This window comes from Cherax quadricarinatus, chromosome 28 (assembly GCF_038502225.1).
Source record: "Cherax quadricarinatus isolate ZL_2023a chromosome 28, ASM3850222v1, whole genome shotgun sequence".
NCBI classification, from domain to species: Eukaryota; Metazoa; Arthropoda; class Malacostraca; order Decapoda; family Parastacidae; genus Cherax; species Cherax quadricarinatus.
In genome coordinates, this window is record NC_091319.1 from 19,606,179 (window position 1) to 19,630,112 (window position 23,934).

The following is a 23,934-nucleotide window of genomic DNA, read 5'->3' on the forward strand; positions in this document are numbered from 1 at the left end:
TTTGCTGGGTTGGGTCTGCACCAATTCCTTAGTCAAAGATTAAGACGCTAATGCAACATATGGGAATCTTTATTGAAGAAACATTTTGCCACACAGTGGCTTCATCAGTCCAATACAAAGGAGGACGGTGTAAGGAGAGTAGGAGTTTGAGATAATCAGTCCCTCAGCCTGGAATCAATGTGTTCAGTCCATCACACTTGTAGAGGCATTTCTTCAATAAAGATCCCCATATGTTACATTAGTGTCTTAATCTTCAACTTGTCGGTTTTCAAAACCATTTATCGCACAATTCCTTAGTCACAGAATTTCAAGAGTAACTTTATTACGTGGTTTAAAAAAATGCCATGCTTCATTGCATGCAGTAGAAAACCTCATGCCACATGGTCGTAGCTCACATTTTCATTGTGATTTAAATTTAGGTTTTCATTTCCAGTAGAAGCTCACCCATTGCCATTAAGGTGCACAGGTGCAAAATTCATTTCCATTGGTGGTGCACATTTCTGTTGAGGAGCACTGCCTCAGGCAGGCCTGAGACCTCCCCAATATACATTAGGCAACTTCATTATCTTAGCACTGCTGGGGAGGGTGATGGTACAGAAACACTATATCAACCTCCCATGTGAGCCATTGTATCTGGACATGTATGATTTTAGCTCGGTGTACATCACTAAGTTTTTCATTTTCACTGCCCCATCTTGTCTCTGGATACTTACCATGGCTTGCAAAGGAAGTGCAGGTGATGCTGGTGAAGCAAGGGAGATGATGAAGCATGAAACCATGCTATTAGGAAGAAACTAGAAGTAATCGAGATGCTGTAGGGTGGTGCATGCATCATTGAGGTGCACAGTGTTTGGTGTTAGAGAATTAATGATTCTGTCAATTAGAGTGCAATGAGGCAAAGATAAGGGCTTGTACATTAAGTGATCCTTAGCATGACAGTGAAAAGACTGAGGACTAGGTCCACGGTTACCTCCTAAATTCACTTCAACATGTAAAGCATCCTGAACTCAAAGGTAACAAATAGTGTGGAGTATAAATGTATCCAGTTTTTTTTTTAGCCTATGTGCTTTCTTTAAACTGTCTGAACCACTAGAGTTCAGATATTTCACAGAGCATCATCTTTGACAATTTTTTTTTTTTTTCAACAAGTCGGCCGTATCCCACTGAGGCAGGGTGACTGATAAAGAAAATCCCCAAAAAGAAAACACTTTCATAATTATTCAACACTTTCACCTCACTCATACATAATCACTGTCTTTGCAGAGGCACCCAGATACAGCAGTTTAGAAGCATATACAGTGGTACCTCGAGTTTCGGCCATAATTTGTTTCAGAAGGCCATTCATGTGCCATTACCAAACGAGTTTGTTCCCATAAGGAATAATGTAAATTAGATTAGTCCGTTTCAGACCCCCAAAAATACACTTACAAAAGCACTTACAAAAATACACTTACATAATTGCTCGAGTTGGGAGGTAACAAAACACACAGTTGACAACTTCATTCATCTTGGACATCTAATTATACAGGCTATGTACATTTAAACCCAACTCTGCGAGGGTAAGATTTACATATGCAGAATGGTTATTGTCTTTGGGAGGATCGAATTCCTTTGCAATGGCTAACACATACCTTGACTGAGGGAGATCTGAATAAGCATCTACAAAAGATACAGCTACATTCACTAGTGACTGTGGAATTACTAACTGGTATACTCTTCTGCTTGGAGTACCCAACTCGGCTGTTCAATACAGTAATTCTTGGCTTATTACAAAGTCACTAATGGGTGCTGGTGGCTTCACAGTCAGAACAAGATCTTCCTGGAGCAGGAATTGAATCACACCAGACCACAAGGGATCGGTTCTTTCTTACTGGAGGAATGAACAAACTCGGTGGAGTGGATGACTCTCCCGGGGTGGAAAGCTGGCTAGCAGGCAGGGCAGGTACTTAAGACAGGCTGGATGGTGTAGGGCTCAACTCCCCCCCCTTCCCCCACAGACTGGCTTGGCGGCTTGGCTTAATTTGCAAACTTGGGTCAACCCCTCGGAAGTAATGCAAATAAGCAAATAAAACACTAAGATACAAAGACTGACCAGGAAGCAGGAAGCAAACAGGCTGGTGGACGCTTGCTCGGGGTAGCTGGCTGCTAGGCTAGGCCGCCATGCTGTCTCACACACAATGTCCGTCGTCGGCTGGCACCGTTTGTTGGGAGGGTTCGTGGAGATGTTATGGTTGGAGTTACACACACTTGTTGGATGGTAACACTTATATTAGCAGAGTGTGAAAGGGGAGCCTAGACTGCTTGTGTTGCCTGTTCGTAGACCTAAGCGCGGAGTAAAGGAGGAGGCCGGGAGCGCAGCGCTCGCATGCGGCATCACGTGATGTCACACATGCTAGTCACTGAGCCTAGCAAGGGGTCAACTATGTAAAGCATATGGATGATACTATGATACTCGGATAACATATACATATACAGGGGATCAGCAACTATGCAGACATCATCAGCAAAGAGCAAGTGTGACGACTCCCACTTTGTGTTAGATTCTTTAACTTTTAACCCCATACCTCTTGCCAACACCTGAGCATTCACTTCTCTTACAACCCTATCTATGACTATATTGAACAACCATGGTGACATCACACATCCTTGTCTAAGGCCTACTTTTACTGGGAAATAATCTCCCTCTCTCCTACATATTCTAACCTGAGCCTCACTATCCTCATTAAAACTTCACTGCTTTCAGCAATCTACTTCCTATTCTATACATTTGCACCCTATTCACCCTGTCATATGCCTTTTCCAAATCCATAAATGCCACAAAAACCTCTTTAGCCTTACCTAAATACTGTTTGCCTATATGTTTCACTGTAAACATTTGGTCTACACATCCCCTTTCTTTCCTAAAGCCTTCTTGTACATCTGCTATCCTACTCTCTGCCTTACCCTTAATTCTTTCAATAATAACTCTGTCATACACTTTACCAGGTATACTCAACAGATGTATTCCCCTATAATTTTTGCACTCTGTCCCCTTTGCCTGTATACAAAGGAACTATGCATACTGTCTGCCAGTCCCTAGGTACCTTACCCTCTTGCATACATTTATTAAATAAAAGCATCAACCACTCCAGAACTACATCCCCATCTGCTTTTAACATTTCTATCTTTATCCCATCAATCCCTGCTGCTTTACTCCCTTTCATTCTACCCACTGCCTCATGAACTTCCCCCACACTTACAGCTGGCTCTTCTTCACTCCTAGATGTTATTCCTCCTTGCCCTATACATGAAATCACAGCTTCCCTATCATCATGAACATTTAACAGTTCCTCAAAATATTCCCTCCATCTTCCTGATACCTCTAACTCTGCATTTATACCTTTCATATTCCCTTACAATCTTTTGTTCCTACATTAAATAATCACCCATGATCTCAAATATGACACATCTGCCTCCAGCCTCCTTTTCACTGCAATATTTAAAGTAGTCATTTTTTCTCTTTTGCCTTAATGGCTAGCTTCCCACCAATGTGCTTGACCCAAAGAAGTACACATTTTTTTTTTTTTTTTTTTTTTTTTTTTTCAACAAGTCGGCCGTCTCCCACCGAGGCAGGGTGACCCAAAAAAGAAAGAAAATCCCCAAAAAGAAAATACTTTCATCATCATTCAACACTTTCACCACACTCGCACATTATCACTGTTTTTGCAGAGGTGCTCAGAATACAACAGTCTAGAAGCATAAACATATAAAGATACACAACATATCCCTCCAAACTGCCAATATCCCAAACCCCTCCTTTAAAGTGCAGGCATTGTACTTCCCATTTCCAGGACTCAAGTCCGACTATATGAAAATAACCGGTTTCCCTGAATCCCTTCACTAAATATTACCCTGCTCACACTCCAACAGATCGTCAGGTCCCAAGTACCATTCGTCTCCATTCACTCCTATCTAACACGCTCACGCACGCTTGCTGGAAGTCCAAGCCCCTTACCCACAAAACCTCCTTTACCCCCTCTCTCCAACCCTTTCGAGGACGACCCCTACCCCGCCTTCCTTCCCCTATAGATTTATATGCTTTCCATGTCATTCTACTGTGATCCATTCTCTCTAAATGACCAAACCACCTCAACAACCCCTCTTCTGCCCTCTGACTAATACTTTTATTAACTCCACACCTTCTCCTAATTTCCACACTCCGAATTTTCTGCATAATATTTACACCACACATTGCCCTTAAACAGGACATCTCCGCTGCCTCCAACCGTCTCCTCGCTGCTGCATTTACCACCCAAGCTTCACACCCATATAAGAGTGTTGGTACTACTATACTTTCATACATTCCCTTCTTTGCCTCCATAGATAACGTTTTTTGACTCCACATATACCTCAACGCACCACTCACCTTTTTTCCCTCATCAATTCTATGATTAACCTCATCCTTCATAAATCCATCCGCCGACACGTCAACTCCCAAGTATCTGAAAACATTCACTTCTTCCATACTCCTCCTCCCCAATTTGATATCCAATTTTTCTTTATCTAAATCATTTGACACCCTCATCACCTTACTCTTTTCTATGTTCACTTTCAACTTTCTACCTTTACACACATTCCCAAACTCATCCACTAACCTTTGCAATTTTTCTTTAGAATCTCCCATAAGCACAGTATCATCAGCAAAAAGTAACTGTGTCAATTCCCATTTTGAATTTGATTCCCCATAATTTAATCCCACCCCTCTCCCAAACACCCTAGCATTTACTTCCTTTACAACCCCATCTATAAATATATTAAACAACCATGGTGACATTACACATCCCTGTCTAAGACCTACTTTTACCGGGAAGTAGTCTCCCTCTCTTCTACACACCCTAACCTGAGCCTCACTATCCTCATAAAAACTCTTTACAGCATTTAATAACTTACCACCTATTCCATATACTTGCAACATCTGCCACATTGCTCCTCTATCCACTCTATCATATGCCTTTTCTAAATCCATAAATGCAATAAAAACTTCCCTATCTTTATCTAAATACTGTTCACATATATGCTTCAATGTAAACACCTGATCTACACATCCCCTACCCACTCTAAAACCTCCTTGCTCATCCGCAATCCTACATTCTGTCTTACCTCTAATTCTTTCAATTATAACCCTACCGTACACTTTTCCTGGTATACTCAGTAAGCTTATTCCTCTATAATTTTTACAGTCTCTTTTGTCCCCTTTCCCTTTATATAAAGGGACTATACATGCTCTCTGCCAATCCCTAGGTACCTTCCCCTCTTTCATACATTTATTAAACAAAAGTACCAACCACTCCAACACTATATCCCCCCCTGCTTTTAACATTTCTGTCATGATCCCATCAGTTCCAGCTGCTTTACCCCCTTTCATTTTACGTAATGCCTCACGTACCTCCCCCACACTTACATTCTGCTCTTCTTCACTCCTAAAAGATGGTATACCTCCCTGACCAGTGCATGAAATTACTGCCTCTGTTTCTTCCTTAACATTTAAAAGTTCCTCAAAATATTCTCGCCATCTACCCAATACCTCCATCTCCCCATCTACTAACTCCCCTACTCTGTTTTTAACTGACAAATCCATATTTTCCCTAGGCTTTCTTAACTTGTTTAACTCACTCCAAAATTTTTTCTTATTTTCATTAAAATTTCTTGACAGTGCCTCTCCCACTCTATCATCTGCTCTCCTTTTGCACTCTCTCACCACTCTCTTTACCTTTCTTTTACTCTCCATATACTCTGCTCTTCTTATAACACTTCTGCTTTGTAAAAACCTCTCATAAGCTACCTTTTTCTCTTTTATCACACCCTTTACTTCATCATTCCACCAATCACTCCTCTTTCCTCCTGCCCCCACCCTCCTATAACCACAAACTTCTGCCCCACATTCTAATACTGCATTTTTAAAACTATTCCAACCCTCTTCAACCCCCCCACTACTCATCTTTGCACTAGCCCACCTTTCTGCCAATAGTCGCTTATATCTCACCCGAACTTCCTCCTCCCTTAGTTTATACACTTTCACTTCCCTCTTACTTGTTGTTGCCACCTTCCTCTTTTCCCATCTACCTCTTACTCTAACTGTAGCTACAACTAAATAATGATCCGATATATCAGTTGCCCCTCTATAAACATGTACATCCTGGAGCCTACCCATCAACCTTTTATCCACCAATACATAATCTAATAAACTACTTTCATTACGTGCTACATCATACCTTGTATATTTATTTATCCTCTTTTTCATAAAATATGTATTACTTATTACCAAATTTCTTTCTACACATAGCTCAATTAAAGGCTCCCCATTTACATTTACCCCTGGCACCCCAAATTTACCTACTACTCCCTCCATAACATTTTTACCCACTTTAGCATTAAAATCCCCAACCACCATTACTCTCACACTTGATTCAAAACTCCCCACGCATTCACTCAACATTTCCCAAAATCTCTCTCTCTCCTCTACACTTCTCTCTTCTCCAGGTGCATACACGCTTATTATAACCCACTTTTCACATCCAATCTTTATTTTACTCCACATAATCCTTGAATTAATACATTTATAGTCCCTCTTTTCCTGCCATAGCTTATCCTTCAACATTATTGCTACTCCTTCTTTAGCTCTAACTCTATTTGAAACCCCTGACCTAATCCCATTTATTCCTCTCCACTGAAACTCTCCCACCCCCTTCAGCTTTGTTTCACTTAAAGCCAGGACATCCAGCTTCTTCTCATTCATAACATCCACAATCATCTCTTTCTTATCATCTGCACAACATCCACGCACATTCAGACTTCCCACTTTGACAATTTTCTTCTTCTTATTCTTTTTAGTAATCTTTACAGGAAAAGGGGTTACTAGCCCATTGTTCCCGGCATTTTAGTTGACTTTTACAACACGCATGGCTTACGGAGGAAAGATTCTTATTCCACTTCCCCATGGATATAAAAGGAAAATTAATAAGACCAAGAACTATTAAGATAAAATCAAAGAAAACTCAGATGAGTGTGTATAAATAAATGTGTACATGTATGTGTAGTGTGACCTAAGTGTAAGTAGAAGTAGCAAGACATGCCTATAATCTTGCATATTTATGAGACAGACAAAAGACATCAGCAATCCTACCATCATGTAAAACAATCACAGGCTTCGTTTTACACTCACTTGGCAGGACGGTAGTACCTCCCTGGGTGGTTGCTGTCTACCAACCTACTACCTACATATTACATATATTTACCATCATTCACACAATATCGTTCCATACCACCCCTCCTTCAGAGTACAGGCATTGTCCTTCCCACCTCCTGGACTCAAGTCTGGCTGACCAGTTTTCCTGAATCCCATCATGAAAGTTACCTTCTCACAGTCCAACAGCACATCCATTAAAAATCATTTGTTTCCATTCACCCTGTCTAGCATGCTTACACAAGCCTGCTGGTTGCTCAAGCCCTTAAAACTGTCTCTTTTTAACCACCACCTCCACTCTTTTCTTGGATAACTCCTATTTTAACCTTCCACCCCCATATTTATACACCTTTGACAGCCTATCAACCTCTATCCTCTCTACACGGGTTACCTTTAGTAATCCCACTTTTAATTTGTAGGCTCTGCATTCTCTGAGCAATATTCACACCACACATTGCTCTAAAACATGACCTCACCAATACCTCTTGCCTCCTGCCTCCTCCTCACTGCATTATTCAAACTCTTGCTTCAAACCATTATACTCTAGTATATTCCCTGTTTTGCCCTCTTAGATAAGCTTCTCTCTTTCAACAGGTGCCTTAATTGACATACCACCTGCCTCTTGCCCCCTCATCTATATTAGGTTTCATGACCTGATGTGCTGTTGGAGCTAGAGTGAGGTAACATGAAGGGATTCAGGGAAATTGGTTAGCCAGGCTTATGAAATCAAAATCAAAATGATTTTTGACTTGAGTCCTGGAGATGGGAAATACAGTGCCTGCACTCTGAAAGAGGGATAGGAATAGGGGTAAATTTGGGATATTTGCAGTTTGGAGGGGCAACTGAACTGTAGTATGAGTGAGAGTCTGGCAAGACAGTGATGGAATGAATGATGGGTGATGGTGTTTCTTCTTTTCTTCGGGTCACCCTACCTCGATAGGAGATGGCCAGTGTGTTAAAAAACAAAAGTTTAATTACTACGTTAATTCACCTTTTGTTTGAAGGGTGTGATATTCATTGCATATTTAACCATCTAATGTGGCTCATTTTTGCAGAAAAGTTGTGGACAACTGCCTTAAGGGTATTTGTTTTCGCTGATTTAGTCTTCAATATTTTTAATGATAATTACATTTATCACTCAGATGAGCCACGGTACCAGGGGCATACTATGGAAGTTGACCACTGGATGCGTCTAATTGAAGACTCCATGTCTGAGGTGCTTCACCAACATGAATCACAAATGACACCATTCAATTCTAATTCTACTCTCTATGTAACAGGTATGGGAATTTCAACTTTATTAAAATCCATCTATAGGCTCACCAGCCCTGTTCTAGGCTCTGCATGATTCCTATAGCTTTAACATTTCCAAATGATTGTCATAGTAAAATAGTATGCACTTTGTGAGTGTACTAAGTAATTTTTCTTTCTCATTTTCTCTCGTATTTTTTATTTGTTGGTAAGTACGGCCAAAAGTAATGCCTGTTTCGCACGTTGACAGTTTCCTTCAATAGTTTGTGATCATTTGCAGTTGTCTTTCTGGTTTCAGTGGTCCTTTCTTTTGCTCTTATTTTTTTTTCTATGCTTGACTGCATATACATAATTCTTATTCGCTTTTCTTATGCATGATTCTTCCTTCTCAGAAGTTCCCTTTGTTTTACATATTCTTCAATTATATAAAAAATTTTTTAGGCAGGGTTTTAGTTTGTTGTATTTAACCCTTTGAGGGTAGGTCCCATTGTACTACAGCTTTGAAGCCCGGTTCAGTCTTGTTATTCTACGTGATGATCTCAGCTCTCAGATAAGGTGTGAGCAGTAAATTTGGGCCTAGATACAAGAGAATGGGTCCATGCAGTAAGTGTGCACCATATAAAAAAAATCCTGCAGAAAGCAGTGCATAATGAGAAAAAATTGCAACTGTGTTTTTGGTTTAAAACAGCAACTGTGCTGTGTATTGAACTGTGTTTTTTATGGTCTTATTCTTGGTTTCATAAGAACATAAGAATGGAGGAACACTGCAGAAGGCCTACTGGCCCATACAAGGCACGTCCTTATCAAAACGACCTCTACCCAAAGCTGCCCAAAAATTAACTCCCATACCCAATGACACCAATCAAACCCAGCCCCTCCCATTCATATATTTGTCCAATCTCTTATTAAAGCTACTCAAGGGCCTAGTCTCTATCACCCTACTGGGAAGATCATTCCACGCATCCACAACTCTGTTAGAAAACCAGTACTTACCTATGTCCTTTCTAAATCTAAATTTATCCAACTTAAATACATTATTGTAATAAAGTTGGTAGAATTACCGACAATATGTAAAGTAAAAGGACACAAGTGCAACTAATGTGACATTTATTGTGGCAACGTTTCACTCTCCAGGAGCTTTATCAGGCCATTACAAACAATACATGGACACAGAGGGTATATGAAGGTTCAGAGTGAGGTGCAATACTAGTGAGGTACCATTTCGATGTTCACTAGTGGTAGTAGTAGTAGTAGTAGTGACAAAAGTAATACAATATGGTAGAGCAATTAATTCGTACATGAGTAAAAGGATATAAAAGCTATTACTTGGGTAACATAAAAATAGGTTGGACAAATATAGACTGGAAAGAGGCAGCTTGTTCACTCTCTGTAATGTGCTTTGTGTAGTATAACAGGAGGGACTATGTGATGGCAGGGTTTACTGTTTTCAGGAGGATTCTTGCTAAGACTTCGGAGATGGTGAAGCTGCCGTTGTTTTGTTTAACTGTATTTGAAACAGCGATCAGTACTGATTCGAGGCACTTGCGTCTGCGGAAATTAGTTTCTTTGATCACTAATTGGGCGTCTCTGAATTTCATGATTGGTGGAATTTCGGTGTTGTACACAGGCGTTGTTCAAGTTATCGTTCCTACATGCGTAAATGTGTTCATTGAGGCGGGTGTCGAGGTTTCTTGCTGTTTCGCCTACGTAAATCTTGTCACAGCCTCCACAGGGTATAGTGTAAACTCCTGCATTGACTGGTTCGTAGTGCTTGGATTTTGTCCTGGTTAGATCCTTTATTGAAGTGCTAGAAGCAATGGCGACTCTAGTGTTAGCTTGTGAAAGTACTTTTGAGACGTTCAGTGCAACCTGGCTGTTGGGAAGAATTATAACTTTGTTGGGAGTGGTGTTGATGCGTGGAGAATTAATAATCTGAAGAGCTCTTTTCTTGCAGTCTTTGATGAAAAAAGAAGGAAAATGTAACTCAGTGAATGTTTGGTGAATGTACGTACATTCCTCGTCAAGAAACTCAGAACTACAAATTCGGTATGCTCTTAGGAAAAACCCGATGATGATGCCTCTTTTGGTCTTGGTATCTTGACTGGAATAGAAGTGTGTGAGATCATTTTTATTGGTGGGTTTCCGATAAACTTGAAATCTTAGGTTGTTGTCTACTTTGTGAATGAGGACGTCGAGTAAAGGTAGCTTGTCATTGGACTCTTCTTCTAGTGTAAATAGTGTTAAATACATTATTTCTGGTTCTTTCCTGGTTCGACACCCTCAATACTTTAATAATATCTCCCATGTTTATGCCTGTCATCTACTTACACACTTCAGTGATATCTCCCCTCATTCTACATCTCTCCAGAGAGTGAAGATTTAAGGCTTTAAGTCTATCTTCATACAGGAGATTCCTTACACACTAAATCATTTTAGTCATTCTTCTCTGTATGTTCTCTAATGAGTCTATATCCATTCTGTAGTAAGGAGACCAAAACTGAGCAGCAAAATCTAAATGAGGCCTCACTAGTGATATATAGAGCTGTAAAATAACTTTTGGACTTCTGTTACTTATACTTCTTGAGATAAATCCAAGTACGTAATCTGTTAGCCTTGTTGCGCACACTTAGGCACTGCTGTCTTGGCTTCAGGTTTCTGCTTACCATAACTCCCAAGTCTTTTTTTGCATTCTGTATGATCAAGCTCTACTTCACCTAGTTTATAGCTTTGAGGGTTATTTTCATTACCAAGGACCTTACACTTATCCACATTGAACTTCATCTGCCATTTTTCAGACCAAGACATTAATTTGTCCAAATCCTCCTGGAGTTCATTGCTATCCTCTCAGAATGAATCATACGGCCTATCTTTGTGTCAGCAAATTTGCTCATGTCACTCGTAATCCCTTCATCAAGGTCATTAATGTAAATTATGAACAAGAGAGGGCCTAAAACTGATCCTTGTGGAACGCCACTAGTGACTAATCCCCATTCAGATTTGACCCCATTAATCGAAACTCTCTGCTTTCTATTGGTAAGCCATGCCTCTATCCATGCTAGAACTTTACCTCCTATACCATGAGCTGCCACTTTCCTTAAGAGTCTCTTGTGAGGTACTCTGTCGAAGGCTTTACTAAAACCCAAGTAAACAGTATCATATTCTTTATCACTGTCTACTGCCTCAAATGTTCTCTTGAAGAACGTCAGTAAATTTGTCAGACAGGAACGACCTCTTGTGAACCCATGCTGAGATTCATTTATCAAGTTATGCTCTTCAAGGTGACCTCTAATAATGTCAGCTATAACTGATTCTAGTAACTTGCCCACTATAGATGTCAGGCTTATTGGACGGTAATTTGAAGGAACGGACTTATCCCCTGATTTGAATATAGGAACCACATTAGCCAACTTCCACAACTCTGGCACAACACCAGTAAGGATGGACGCATTAAACACACTCGTTAATGGCTGACTAAGTTCCATCTTGCATTCCTTAAGTACCCTGGAAAACAACTCATCTGGCCCTGGGGACTTATTTTGCTTCAGTTTGTCTATCTGTTTGATAACCATGTCCTTCACAACAGTAATATTAGTCAATTTGAATTCGTCAGGAACTGAATAATTGTTAATTTCTTGAATCTTATTTATGTCTTCCTGTGTAAAAACTGACAAAAAATAGTCATTAATATGGAGCACATTTCCAGTTCGTTATCTGTCAGCTGTCCATTCCCAGTTTTCAGGGGTCCTACTTTTTCCTTCACCTTCATCCTATACACTTGAAAGAACCCCTTTGGATTGATCTTTGATTCATTAGCAACTCTAATTTCATAGTCACGTTTAGCATTTCTAATTCCCTTTTTCACTTCTCTTTTAAGCTGAACATATTGGTCAGTAAGGTTAACCTCTCCTCTTCTGATGCTCGTATAAATTCCCATTTTCTCCCCTAATAGATGCTTCAGCCTCCTGTTAACCCATTTGGGATTGTTATTATTAGACCTAATTTCTCTCTGGAGAATGTATATACTCTGAGCACGGTGTACATTATTAAGAAAAAAATCATAAATGGAGATCCCTTCGTAATCATAAGTATGATCATCGTCAATAAAATCATTAGCTAGATAACCCCAATCGAGATTAGACAGATGTTCCCTAAGTCCATTGTAATTGGCAGAACGAAAATCAGGGATTTTTACCGTATTATCATTATTCTTGTATTCCCAGTTAATGCTAAAAGTGATGGTTTTGTGATCACTTGCGCCAAGCTCTTTATGATCTCCAGATTATTTACGATTGTTTCCTTTTTTGACAAGACTAGGTCAAGCAAATTATTACCCCTGGTAGGCTCTGTTACACACTGCTTCAGAAAACAGTCCTGAACTGTTTCCATAAAGTCACTGGACTCCAGATTATCAGTCAAAGAAGTCCAGTTAATTTGACTAAAGTTAAAATCCCCTACTATCACTACGTTATTGTGTCTAGAAGCCCTAACAATTTCATCCCAAAGAAGTCTCCCTCTATCGTGGTCCAAGCCTGGAGGTCAGTATATTACACCTAAAATTAGTTTTTCTTGACCTTCTACAAACTACCCAAACAGATTCTGTTACTGTTCCATCTATTTTTATACCTGATTTTGTGCAACAAGTAATATTCTCTCGAACATATAATGCAGCTCCTCCCCCCTTCCCATTACATCTATCTATTTGGGACAACTTAAACCCTTGAATATTACACTCAGCAATCATATCCCAACTCTTTAAATCATACCACGTTTCAGTTAATGCAATGACATCAAAGTTCCCAGCACATGCTACCAAACCTAATTCATTAATCTTATTTCTTGCACTTTGACTGTTAGCATAAAATACCATCCTATGTTTTTTCTTCTGCACATTTTTCCTATTCACCTTTGTTTTTGCACAATTTCTGAAATTATCATTACCCAGAGTTACTCCATGACAGTTACTATTAAGATTCTTAATATCAGAGCATAAGTCAATATATCCATACTCATTATTTATCATTTCTAAACCCATGCCTCTAACTTATCCTAGTTTAAAGTCCTAACAACCCCCTCAACTGAGCTAGCAAGAAAACCCACACCTGCCCTGGATAAGTGAACCCCATCCCTGGCTTACATGTCATTTCGGCCATAGAAGTTGTCCCAGTTGTCAATGAATGGTACTGCATTATCCTTACAGTGTTTATCCAGCCAATAATTAATACCAATTGCTCTGGACAACCATTCATTTCCAACACCCCCTTCTTGGCAAAATGCCACATATAACAGGGTGCTCCCTTCTTCCTAATTATGTCTATTGCTGTCCTGAACCTTTTAACTAAATCCTCACTGCTACGCTTGCCTACGTCATTGCCTCCAGCACTGAGGCAGATAATAGGATTGATCCCATTACCGTTCATAATGTTGTCAAGCTGGCTAACAATATCCTCCATTCCAGCCCCAGGAAAGCAAGCCCTCTGTCTCCTACTCCTGTCCTTCAAGCAGAATGCCCTATCCATGTACCTAACCTGGCTATCCCCAACAACAACAACAACAACAACAACAACAATATTCTTGCCTTCCTTGGTGTTATTCGTCATGACGTTCCCAGTAGTCGACTCACATTCGTCGGGTAGCACGGAGAATGCATTAGATGTTTCCACAACAGTTTTCACAGCAGTCTCTTTCTTCTGCATCATTTCTACCTTTCGTCAACTTCGTTCCATGCTATCCAGCCACTGTCCAGGTTCCCTTCTTGACCCGAGGACTTGAAACAGGAGGACTACTGCGAATCCTCTCGTTTTCCTCAGTCAATCGCCCTATCTCCATCTTCGCTTCCCTCAATTCCTCCTCAAGCTGCTGGTAAAGTTGCTTGATGGAGGGCATTTTAGTTCAGTCCAAGGAGAGTACACTAACGTCCTCACTGAGCTAAGTACACGTCACCACTGAGCTAAGTACACGTAACCACTGGAGCTAAGTATACACTTACCATCCGATTTACGACCGTGTTTGGTTCCGACCAACCGGTCGCAAGTCAAAATGGACATAAGTCGAGCCTTAGAAAATTGCCGACGTACTGGGTAATAGTAGTAGTTATACATGTGGTGGAAAAGTCAGCTGGTACATGAGAAAGAAAGGTTACAAAAGCTATGGTTTGGGTAGCATAAAACAATAGGTTGGGCAAATGTATATGGATGGATATGAGAAGGCATGTTTCAGTGTCCTCTATAGAAAAGGTAACTTGTCATTGTACTCTTCAACATTAATAAGAACATAAGAAAGGAGGAACACTGCAGCAGGCCTGTTGGCCTATACTAGGCAGGTCCTTCACAAATACATCCCACTAACAGAACATTTGCCCAACCCACTTTCAACGCTACCTAAGGAATAAGAACATAAGAATAGAGGAACACTGCAGAAGGCCTGTTGACCTACACTAGGCAGGTCCTTTGCAAATCCATCCCACTAACAGAACATTTGCCCAACCCACCTTCAATGCTACCCAATCAATAAGAACATAAGAAAGGAGGAACACTGCAGCAGGCCTGTTAGCCTATACTAGGCATGTCCTTTATGTAGTAGCAATTATGTGATGTGGAAAAAGACACTTATGTACAGTTCAGGACATTTATTAAAGGAAATGTTTCGCCATGAGGCTGAGGGACTGATTACCTCAGTCTCCTCCTCTCCTTACCCATGTCTACTTTGTATTGGACTGATGAACTTCAGGAGGATTTAAACAAACACAATTCCTGGTCAGAAAAGTGGCAGATGCAGTTCAGTGTAGATAAATGCAAGGTATTGAAGTGTTAGGTGAGACACATGCAACAGTTAGGTATCTTTATTTCGAAACGTTTTGCCTACACAGTAGGCTTCTTCAGTCAAGTACAGAAAAGTTGATAGAAGCAGAAGAGACTTGAAGACGATGTAATCAGTCCATCACCATTTGCCTACTGTGTAGGCGAAACATTTCAAAATAAAGATACCTAACTGTTGCATATGTGTCTTACCTAACAACCTGTCGGTATTTTATACCATTTTAATGTTCACAAGGTACTGAAGCTCGGGAGTGTCCATAACCCTAGTACTTATCAGTTAAATAACGTAGAACTTAGCATACAGATTGCGAAAAGGATTTGGAGGTTATGATAAGCAGCAACCTTAAACCAAGACGGCAGTGCCTAAGCATACGTAACAAAGCAAACAGATTACTGGGATTTATATCTAGAAGTGTAAGCAACAGAAGCGCAGTGGTTATTTTACAGCTTTATACATCATTAGTAAAGTCTCACCTAGATTACGCAGCTCAGTTCTGGTCTCCATATTACAGAATGGATATAAATTCGCTAGACGAAGAATGGAGGAAGACATGATCGAAGTGTATAAGTGGAAGATGGGTATTAACAAAGGGGTTATAAATAAGGTTTTGAGGATATCACTTCAAGAAAGAACCCGGTGAATATCAAAATGGTATACAATACCGACAGGTTGGCAGGTAAGACACATAAGCAACAGTTAGGCAACTTTATTCTGAAACGTTTCGCCTACACAGTAGGCTTCTTCAGTCGAGTACAGAAAGTAGGCAGGAGCAATAGAAATGTGAAGACAATGTAATCAGTCCATCACCCTTAAAGTGGTAGATTTGAGGTAGTCAGTCCCTCAGCCTGGATAAGTTCTGTTCAAAAGTCTGGAACTAACTGAAAATCAAGCAACAGTGTGGAGACTTAAATACTGTCGGAAGGAGAGGTGCAGAGTAGTAGTAGTGAGAATGTAGCCACTGATAGGTCACATCCCTCTCAGATCAAACAGTTCTCACTTGAATAAGTTGTCCAAGGTGTTTTCTCTTCTGTACCAAGATGCCATTGTGTTGCAGTGTCTGACAGATTTAAATATTCAATTATTTTTTCTCCTACAAGCTTTTTGGTATTCAAAATCTTAAAAGTCATCTTCACTACATTATTTTGCTTTTTATTAAAATAATAAAAAATGAGTTTTTATTTTTCCAACAAATGCATTTGTGTTACAATGGTTGTTGTACATTGTAATTTCTTCAGTGGAACTGCTCATAGCTAGGCAAAGCATTTTGGGCAGAATAAAACGAGACCAATCTTTTTTTTAATACATCGGCCATCTCCCACAAAGGTAAGGTGATCCAAAAAAGAAGAAACACTTTCATCATCACTGTCTTGCCAGAGGTGAACTGATACTACAGTATCAGGCACAGAGTGCAGGCACCGTACTGTACTTCCCACCTCCAGGACTCAAGTTGGGCTAACTGATTTCCCTGAATCCCTTCATAAATGTTACCTTGCTCACACTCCAACAGCACGTCAAGTCATAAAAGCCACTTGCCTCCATTCCCAGCTTCATGAATACATGTCCAGTATGAATGCTCCTTAGGAGCTAGCTGTGTTTGTGAATTGCGTTTTAACTTTTAATTGCCATATCTCATATCTGCCAAGCAATTATGGCACCCAGTAGGCATACAAGTGTTGCTGAAAGTGGTAAGAAAAGGTATAAGCATTTAAGTCTTAGAGCTGGAAATAAATGGTATAAAATACCGACACAATGGAAATATAAACACATATGCAGTATAATGTGATCCTTTATTGACTATGTTTTGCCCACACAGTGGGCTTTTTCAAGTCACAAACAGATCTACCTGGGGTGGAAGGGACGCGAGTATTTATAGTCAGGTTCAGAATGCTGTGGTCAGGTGGAGAATGCTGCATCTGATGATGTACCGAGTGGGGTTATAGAGTCTGAAATCTTGGGTAGCTTGGAAAGGAGATTGGATAAATACTCGCGTCCCTTCCACCCCAGGTAGATCTGTTTGTGACTTGAAAAAGCCCACTGTGTGGGCAAAACATAGTCAATAAAGGATCACATTATACTGCTGCATATGTGTTCATATTTCCAAGTCTTAGAGCTAACGAAGAAAATAGAGACATTAGACAAGAGATAGCCTATGGCGTTAATGAAGCTTCAATTTGTACAATTAAAAAGAACAATGTAAATGTATGAGTTTGTGTAACGAATAGCTGACTGACTTATTTATTTGACTTAACTTGACTGACTTAAAGTTAGACTTTTTCACTGAAAAGGACCCCTGACAAATCTAGAAGCAGTGCTCTGAAATGGTGTCTAGAGCAGCTGATGCCTTACTGTCAGCTGTATAATATACTGCAGGGTAAAATAGAACAGAAATCCATTACAGAATTTATGCATACTCCAGTACAACCATCGACTTCAGTACGGAAACTTCTGCCATCCACCTCAGCCCAGTAGGGCCACAGCATAACACTCTACTCTCTTCACAGTCATCAACAAAATCAGCACCCACAATTTAAGGTAAATACTATTATTTCTGTTGCATTTGTAGTGTTAAGCAGTAAACAGCATAATACATCACGACGACAACAACTACATATTCACATTTATTTTTGTAAGATCTGGAAGTCCAAAAAAAAGTTGTTTAGATTTTTTTGGGGCTCCCAGGAATGTAACCCAATTTTTCCCATAAGTTCTTCAGTTTATCTAACATGGATTCACCTAACACAGCATTTTCAGGAACATAACTACTGTGTAATATAACGGTCTACTGTATATGATTTTAGGATTGCTGGTGTCTTTTTATTCTGTCTCTTAAGCATGTGGGATACCAGGTACGTATATCTTGTTACTTCTGGTTACATGTCAGAGTCATTATGTATATATATGCATTTTTTTTTTTTTAACTTAGTTGGCCATCTCCCACCAAGGCAGGGTGACCCAAAAAGAAAGAAAATCCCCAAAAAGAAAATAATTTCATCATCATTTAACACTTTCACCTCACTCGCACATAATCACTGTTTTTGCAGAGGTACCCAGAACACAACAGTTTAGACGCATATACGTATAAAGATACACAACATATCCCTACAAACTGCCAATATCCCAAACTCCTCCTTTAAAGTGTAGGCATTGTACTTCCCATTTCCAGTACTCAAGTCCAGCTATATAAAAATAACTGGTTTCCCTGAATCCCTTCACTAAATACTACCTTGCTCACACTCCAACAGGTCATCAGGTCCCAAATACCATTCGTCTCCATTCACTCCTATCTAACACGCTCACACATGCTTGCTGGAAGTCCAAGCCCCTCACCCACGAAACCTCCTTTACCTCTTCCCTCCAACCTTTTCAAGGATGACCCCTACCCCGCCTTCCTTCCCCTACAGATTTATACGCTCTCTATGTCATTCTACTTTGATCCATTCTCTCTAAATGACCAAACCACCTCAATAACCCCTCTTCAGCCCTCTGACTAATACTTTTATTAACTCCACTCCTCCTAATTTCCACACTCCAAATTCTCTGCATAATATTTACACCACACATTGCCCTTAGACAGGACATCACTGCCTCTTCACTGCAGCATTTACAACCCAAGCTTCACACCCATATAAGAATATAAGAGTGTTGGTACCACTATACTTTCATGCATTCCCTTCTTTGCCTTCATAGATAATGATGTTTTTTGTCTCTACCACTCACCTTTTTTCCTTCATCAATTCTGTGGTTAACCTCATCCTTCATATATCCATCCGCTGACACGTCAACTCCCAAATATCTGAAAACATTCACTTCTTCCATACTCCTCTCCAATTTGATATCCAATTTTTCTTTATCTAAATCATTTGATACCCTCATCACCTTACTCTTTTCTATGTTCACTTTAAACTTTCTACCTTTACACACACTCCCAAACTCATCCACTAACCTTTGCAACTTTTCTTTAGAATCTCCCATAAACACAGTATCATCAGCAAAAAGTAACTGTGTCAACTCCCATTTTGTATTTGATTCCCCATAATTTAATCCCACCCCTCTCCCCAACACCCTGGCATTTACTTCTTTTACAACCCAATCTATAAATATATTAAACAACCATGGTGACATTACACATCCCTGTCTAAGACCCACCTTTACCGGGAAGTAGTCTCCCTCTCTTCTACACACCCTAACTTGAGCCTCACTATCCTCATAAAAACTCTTTACAACGTTTATTAACTTACTACCTATTCCATACTTGCAACATCTGCCACATTGCTCCCCTATCCACTCCGTCATATACCTTTTCTAAATCCTTAAATGCAATGAAAACTTCCCTACCTTTATCTAAATACTGTTCACATATATGCTTCAATGTAAACACTTGATCTACACATCCCCTACCCACTCTAAAACCTCCTTGCTCATCTGCAATCCTGCATTCTGTCTTACCTCTAATTCTTTCAATAATAACCCTACCATACACTTTTCCTGGTATACTCAGTAAACTTATTCCTCTATAATTTTTACAATCTCTTTTGTCCCCCTTCCCTGTATATAAAGGAATTATACATGCTCTCTGCCAATCCCTGGGTACCTTCCTCTCTTTCATACATATATTAAGCAAAAATGCCAACCACTCCAACACTATATCCCCCTCCTGCTTTTAACATTTCTGTTATGATCCCATCAGTTCCAACTGCTTTACCCCCTTTCATTCTACGTAATGCCTCACACACCTCCCCACGCTCACATCCTGCTCTTCTTCACTCCTGAAAGATGGTATACCTCCCTGTCCAGTGCATGAAATTACCTCCTCCCTTTCTTCGTTGACATTTAAAAGTTCCTCAAAATATTCCCGCCATCTACCCAATACCTCCGTCTCCCCATCTACTAACTCCTCTACTCTGTTTTTAACTGACAAATCCATTCATTCCCTAGGCATTCTTGACTTGTTTATCTCAATCTAAAATTTTTTCTTATTTTCATCAAAATTTCTTGACAGTACCTCTACCGCTTTATCATCTGCTCTCCTTTTACACTCTCTCGCCACTCTCTTCACCTTACTTTTGCTCTCCATATACTCTGCTCTTCTTATAACACTTCTGTTTTGTAAAACCTCTCGTGAGCTACCTTTTTCTCTTTTATCACACCCTTTACTTCATCATTCCACCAATCACTCCTCTTTCCTCCTGCACCCACCCTCCTATAGCCACAAACTTCTGCCCCACATTCTAGTACTGCATTTTTAAAACTGTTCCACCCCTCTTCAACTACTCATACTTGCACCAGCCCACCTCTCTGCCAATAGTTTCTTATATCTCACCCGAACTTCTTCATCCCTTAGTTTATACACTTTCACCTCTCTTACTTCTTGTTGCCATTTTCCTTTTGTCCCATCTACCTCTTACTCTAACTGTAGCTACAACTAAATAATAATCCGATATATCAGTTGCCCATCTATAAGCATGTACATCCTGAAGCCTACCCATCAACCTTTTATCCATCAATATATAATCTAACAAACTACTTTCATTACGTGCTATATCATACCTTGTATATTTATTTATCCTCTTTTTCATAAAATATGTATTACCAAACCTCTTTCTATACATAGCTCAATTAAAGGCTCCCCATTTTCATTTTCCCCTGGCACCCCAAATTTACCTACTACTCCCTCCACAACATTTTGACCCACTTTAGCATTGAAATCCCCAACCACAAGTACTCTCACACTTGGCTCAAGACTCCCCACACACTCAGTCAACAATTCCCAAAACCTCTCTCCTTTACACTTCTCTCTTCTCCATATATGCATTTTTTTTTTTTTCAACAAGTCGGCCATCTCCCACCGAGGCAGGGTCACCCAAAAAAGAAAGAAAATCCCCAAAAAGAAAATGCTTTCATCATCATTCAACACTTTCACCACACTCACACATTTTCACTGTTTTTGCAGAGGTGCTCAGAATATAACAGTTTAGAAGCATATACGTATAAAGATACACAACATATCCCTCCAAACTGCCAATATCCCAAACCCCTCCTTTAAAGTGCAGGCATTGTACTTCCCATTTCCAGGACTCAAGTCCGACTATATGAAAACCGGTTTCCCTGAATCCCTTCACTAAATATTACCCTGCTCACACTCCAACAGATCGTCAGGTCCCAAGTATCATTTGTCTCCATTCACTCCTATCTAACACGCTCACGCACGCTTGCTGGAAGTCCAAGCCCCTCGCCCACAAAACCTCCTTTACCCCCTCTCTCCAACCCTTTCGAGGATGACCCCTACCCCTCCTTCCTTCCCCTATAGATTTATATGCTTTCCATGTCATTCTACTTTGATCCATTCTCTCTAAATGACCAAACCACCTCAACAACCCCTCTTCTGCCCTCTGACTAATGCTTTTATTAACTCCACACCTTCTCCTAATTTCCACACTCCGAATTTTCTGCATAATATTTACACCACACATTGCCCTTAGACAGGACATCTCCACTGCCTCCAACCGTCTCCTCGCTGCTGCATTTACCACCCAAGCTTCACATCCATATAAGAGTGTTGGTACCACTATACTTTCATACATTCCCTTCTTTTCCTCCATAGATAGCATTTTTTGACTCCACACATACCTCAATGCACCAATCACCTTTTTTCCGTCATCAATTCTATGATTAACCTCATCCTTCATAAATCCATCCTCCGACACGTCAACTCCCAAGTATCTGAAAACATTTACTTCTTCCATGCTCCTCCTCCCCAATTTGATATCCAATTTTTCTTTATCTAAATCATTTGATACCCTCATCACCTTACTCTTTTCTATGTTCACTTTCAACTTTCTACCTTTACACACATTCCCAAACTCATCCACTAACCTTTGCAATTTTTCTTTAGAATCTCCCATAAGCACAGTATCATCAGCAAAAAGTAACTGTGTCAATTCCCATTTTGAATTTGATTCCCCATAATTTAATCCCACCCCTCTCCCAAACACCCTAGCATTTACTTCTTTTACAACCCCTTCTATAAATATATTAAACAACCATGGTGACATTACACATCCCTTTCTAAGACCTACTTTTACCGGGAAGTATTCTCCCTCTCTTCTACACACCCTAACCTGAGCCTCACTATCCTCATAAAAACTCTTAACAGCATTTAGTAACTTACCACCTATTCCATATACTTGCAATATCTGCCACATTGCTCCTCTAACCACTCTATCATATGCCTTTTCTAAATCCATAAATGCAATAAAAACTTCCCTACCTTTATCTAAATACTGTTCACATATATGCTTCAATGTAAACACTTGATCTACACCTCCCCTACCCACTCTGAAGCCTCCCTGCTCATCCGCAATCCTACATTCTGTGTTACCTCTAATTCTTTCAATTATAACCCTACCGTATACTTTTCCTGGTATACTCAGTAAACTTATTCCTCTATAATTTTTACAATCTCTTTTGTCCCCTTTCCCTTTATATAAAGGGATTATACATGCTCTCCGCCAATCCCTTGGTACCTTCCCCTCTTTCATACATTTCTTAAACAAAAGTACCAACCACTCCAACACTATATCCCCCCCTGCTTTTAACATTTCTGTCATGATCCCATCAGTTCCAGCTGCTTTACCCCCTTTCATTCTACGTAATGCCTCACGTGCCTCCATCACACTTACATTCTGCTCTTCTTCACTCCTAAAAGATGGTATACCTCCCTGGCCAGTGCATGAAATTACCGCCTCCCTTTCTTCCTCAACATTTAAAAGTTCCTCAAAATATTCTTGCCATCTACCTAATACCTCCCTCTCCCCATCTACTAACTCCCCTACTCTGTTTGTAACTTACAAATCCATACTTTCCCTTGGCTTTCTTAACTTGTTTAACTCACTCCAAATTTTTTTCTTATTTTCATTAAAATTTTTTGACAGTGCCTCTCCCACTCTATCATCTGCTCTCCTTTTGCACTCTCTCACCACTCTCTTCACCTTTCTTGCCTTTTTTGCCTCCCTCTCCCCTGCTGCTCGAGAAAACTGCTACAGCGGTTGCTCACTGCAAGCGTGGACATGGCATATATGCATATACATGCATATATATGCATACCCATTTGAGTTTTCTTCTATTTTCTTAATAGTTTTTGTTCTTTATTTCCTCTAATCTCCACGGGCAAGTGGGACAGAATTCTTCCTCCTTAAGCCATGCATGTTGTAAGAGGCAACTAAAATGCTAGGAGCAAGGGGCTAGTAACCCCTTCTCCTGTATAAATTACTAAATTTAAAAAGAAAAACTTAGATTTTTATTTTTGGGTCACCTGCCTTTGTGGGATGTAGCTGGTTTGTTAAAAAAAAAAATACGAGTGCTTATTGGAAACTGTGTAGGCATGTATAATCAGAATATATTTGAAGTACAGTGGACCCCCGCTTAACGATCACCTTCCAATGTGACCAATTATGTAAGTGTATTTATGTAAGTGCGTTTGTACGTGTATGTTTGGGGGTGTGAAATGGACTAATCTACTTCACAATATTCCTTATGGGAACAAATTCGGTCAGTACTGGCACCTGAACATACTTCTGGAATGAAAAAATATCGTTAACCGGGGGTCCACTGTATTTTAAAAGGCAGCTAAGTATCATATCATTATA

The 23,934-nt window shown here is 40.0% G+C and overlaps 1 protein-coding gene across 1 annotated transcript in view; it reads left to right on the forward strand.

The window, feature by feature from the left end:
- The window catches only part of LOC128693322 (short transient receptor potential channel 4-associated protein), a 123,745-nt gene that overhangs the window by 27,298 nt on the left and 72,513 nt on the right, over window positions 1–23,934 (forward strand). Inside the window, exon 8 of the mRNA XM_053782944.2 lies at window positions 8,365–8,502. Within this exon, the coding sequence (XP_053638919.2) occupies window positions 8,365–8,502 (138 nt within the window). The remainder of the gene's footprint in view (window positions 1–8,364; window positions 8,503–23,934) is intronic.